The 2567-nt window shown below is 53.2% G+C and overlaps 1 protein-coding gene across 1 annotated transcript in view; it reads right to left on the reverse strand.

The window, feature by feature from the left end:
* LOC113239279 overlaps positions 1–1817 on the reverse strand; it is a 5209-nt gene extending 3392 nt beyond the window's left edge. The window contains exon 1 of the mRNA XM_026476200.1: positions 35–1817. Within this exon, the coding sequence (XP_026331985.1) occupies positions 35–1817 (1783 nt within the window). The remainder of the gene's footprint in view (positions 1–34) is intronic.
* Between the last annotated feature and the right edge of the window lie 750 nt (positions 1818–2567).

Consider the following 2567-nt stretch of genomic DNA (forward strand, 5'->3'; position numbering starts at 1 on the left):
AAAAAAAAAAAAAAAAAAAAAAAAAAACGGTCCCCTCGTCGCACGGCATGTGTGAGTAAAAGATGCCAGTTGTCTTGACCCAGCAGTATCGTAGGTGATCCCTCTTCGTAGATGAGATGCTCTTCTAAGTCGTGCAGGTGGGGGCAAGCTCGTATGACGTTACGTGGCACTGCTTGCGGCGATAGCTTCAAGTTGTTCATGGTGCGGGCCGTTATTGTATGCTCATTCGTGTCGCGCCCGCGCAGAGAAATGCGTACTTGTTGCGATTCGCAGGCGTTGATTCGTGTGCCGGCTACACCCTCAATGTAAAAGGGTGCTGGTGTACCCGCTGCGCCGATCCTTCTTGCTATCGCCGCCTCAATCAAGCTGCACGTTGACCCGTCGTCCAGTAGTGCGAGTGTGTTGCACGTACCCTTGGGGCCCCTCACTTGCACAGGGAGTACCTTCAGTAGCGCGGTGGTGTTGCTTCTGTCTTTTGCTGATGCCACAACAAATGATGCAGGAGCTTCTTTCTTCTCCTTTGATGAGGGTGGAGTACCATGCAGCAGTGAGTGATGCATGTACTCGCAACCGTCGATGCCGCACCTCTTGTTTTTACACGTATGGCGAAATTTGCGTGTCCGTAAACAGCGGAAACATAGCCTGTGTTTGCGTGCTATGTCCCACCTGGCGGCTACATCTGCTGTCTTCATTTCGTCGCATTGCGCCGCATGATGACCCGTCTTGTCGCAAATAGGACACGTAGTAACTTGTTCGTGCGCGGCTGGCTTCGCTATTTGAGTGTGGTAGCTCTTCATGGGTCTCCTGCCTGCTGGCTCCCGCCGGTCTTCCACAGGTGTGTTCTCGACGGGCGCGTAGCTCCCACAACGTGCAGCTGTGCGTTGCATGAACTCGGTCAGGGTTACTAGGTCAGGTTGGTATTCTGGCTGTTCCGCAGCAAAGTCATAGTATCGATAGCGCAATGCTGAAGGCAGCTTCTCAACCACGGCGCGCACTATCTCGGCGTTGTGTAGATAATGCGGTCTGTTTAGCGCCTTCAATGTGGCCGTGACGTTGATAATCTTCGATGCGAAGTTGCAGATGTCTCTCGGATGTTCGCCCAGACGTGGAAGGGTGCGTAGCTTACTCAGTTCGGCCAGTGCGAGCGCGTCCGAACGACCGAACCTTGATGTCAGTAAGCTCATTACTTCGTTGGAGGACGTGGCTCCGACGAATAAACATTGAGCTGCTTCCCTAGCGGTGCCTTTCAAGCTCCTCCGGAGCCTCGCCAGGTTCTCTTGTTCTGTGAGCAGTCCTGCAGATTCTTCATAGGCTGTCTTGAACGGCAGCCAGTCGCTTGACGAACCGTTGAATATGGGTAATTCTTGAAGTCTTGCAGTAGTGGGTTGAATCGCTCGTGCCGCAGTAGTGATCGCCGTTGCTAACTTTTCATAACATATGTCGCTCGGCGGCTTATGTTCCAGGTGGCCGTCGTTGTTACGATAGTATTGCGGCTGTTGTCTCTCACTTGTGTGCGTGACGTATGTAGAGGGGGGCGCTCCCCCCGCGTAGTTGGTGGGGTGGCACCCGGTCTCAGCTGTCGCAGGTGCCGCGTACGTGGAGATTTTTTCCTGGCGAATGACGTCGCGCGTCGGCGGCGGCGCCTGTGATTCGGCAGGTCTTCCCTTCAATATATCTTCCTTCGTACGTGTGGCGGCAGTGTAGTCTTCCTGCTCTTCTCTTCTCAACCCAATAGTGCTTGTGCGAATCCACTCCGTTGTGCGTTCCTCGCGGATCGTGGCTTCCTCCGGTTCGTCTTCGTCCGATTCCTCTTGCATTGCCGCGATCTTTGCAGATATTAAATCGATTTTCAGCTTCAATAATTCTTATTGCGCTTCCGCTAGCTGCCTACGACGACTGTTCGAAGAACCGAATCGAAAAGATCGAACAGATTTAGGAGAGTATATTCTCCGTGGTGCTTCACTTGTAGTGGCGCCGGCTTCGGGTCTCTCTACTAGTTGGGAGACTGGCGAGGTGGCAGTCGGCGCGGCGTCGATTTGTCTGATCGTTGCGTCGGTTTCCACAGTTGCACCGGTTGTACGTGTGGCGTACGTGGAGCGCGTGTGTTCTGAAGTTGTAGCGGTCTTTTCGGTCCCCGTGATCGTGTCGGTGCCCGTCGAACAGGTTGGAGCAGTGGACGAGGATTCTTGGGTATTCACGGGGTATGATTTTGCGCTTCTGGTAACTGGCATTGTTCTTTCTTGATGTAATCCGGCTGCTGAAGGACCAGAAAATGTGGGCGAGGATTAAGTAAAAAACGCCTGTTTGTAAATTGAGCTTCTTGATGTTGGTTTTACTTGGATCGCGGTGAGATTTGGAACGCCTTCGGATGGTGCAGTCAGTTTTGGAATGTCGTTCCGCTCCCAACGCTCCGTCTTTTATATCATCGCTGGCCCGCCGCACCGCTCGCATTCTTTTCAAGTGTGCGAGCGGGACGGCACCAATGCAGGAGCGGGACGGGAGAACCCTACAGACTCCAAGCAAGACCCCTCTCACCCTCTCGTTTATTTACCAAAATCTTAAACGAA

This window comes from Hyposmocoma kahamanoa, unplaced genomic scaffold (genome assembly GCF_003589595.1).
Source record: "Hyposmocoma kahamanoa isolate Upper Pololo Valley unplaced genomic scaffold, ASM358959v1 99771, whole genome shotgun sequence".
NCBI lineage: Eukaryota > Metazoa > Arthropoda > Insecta > Lepidoptera > Cosmopterigidae > Hyposmocoma > Hyposmocoma kahamanoa.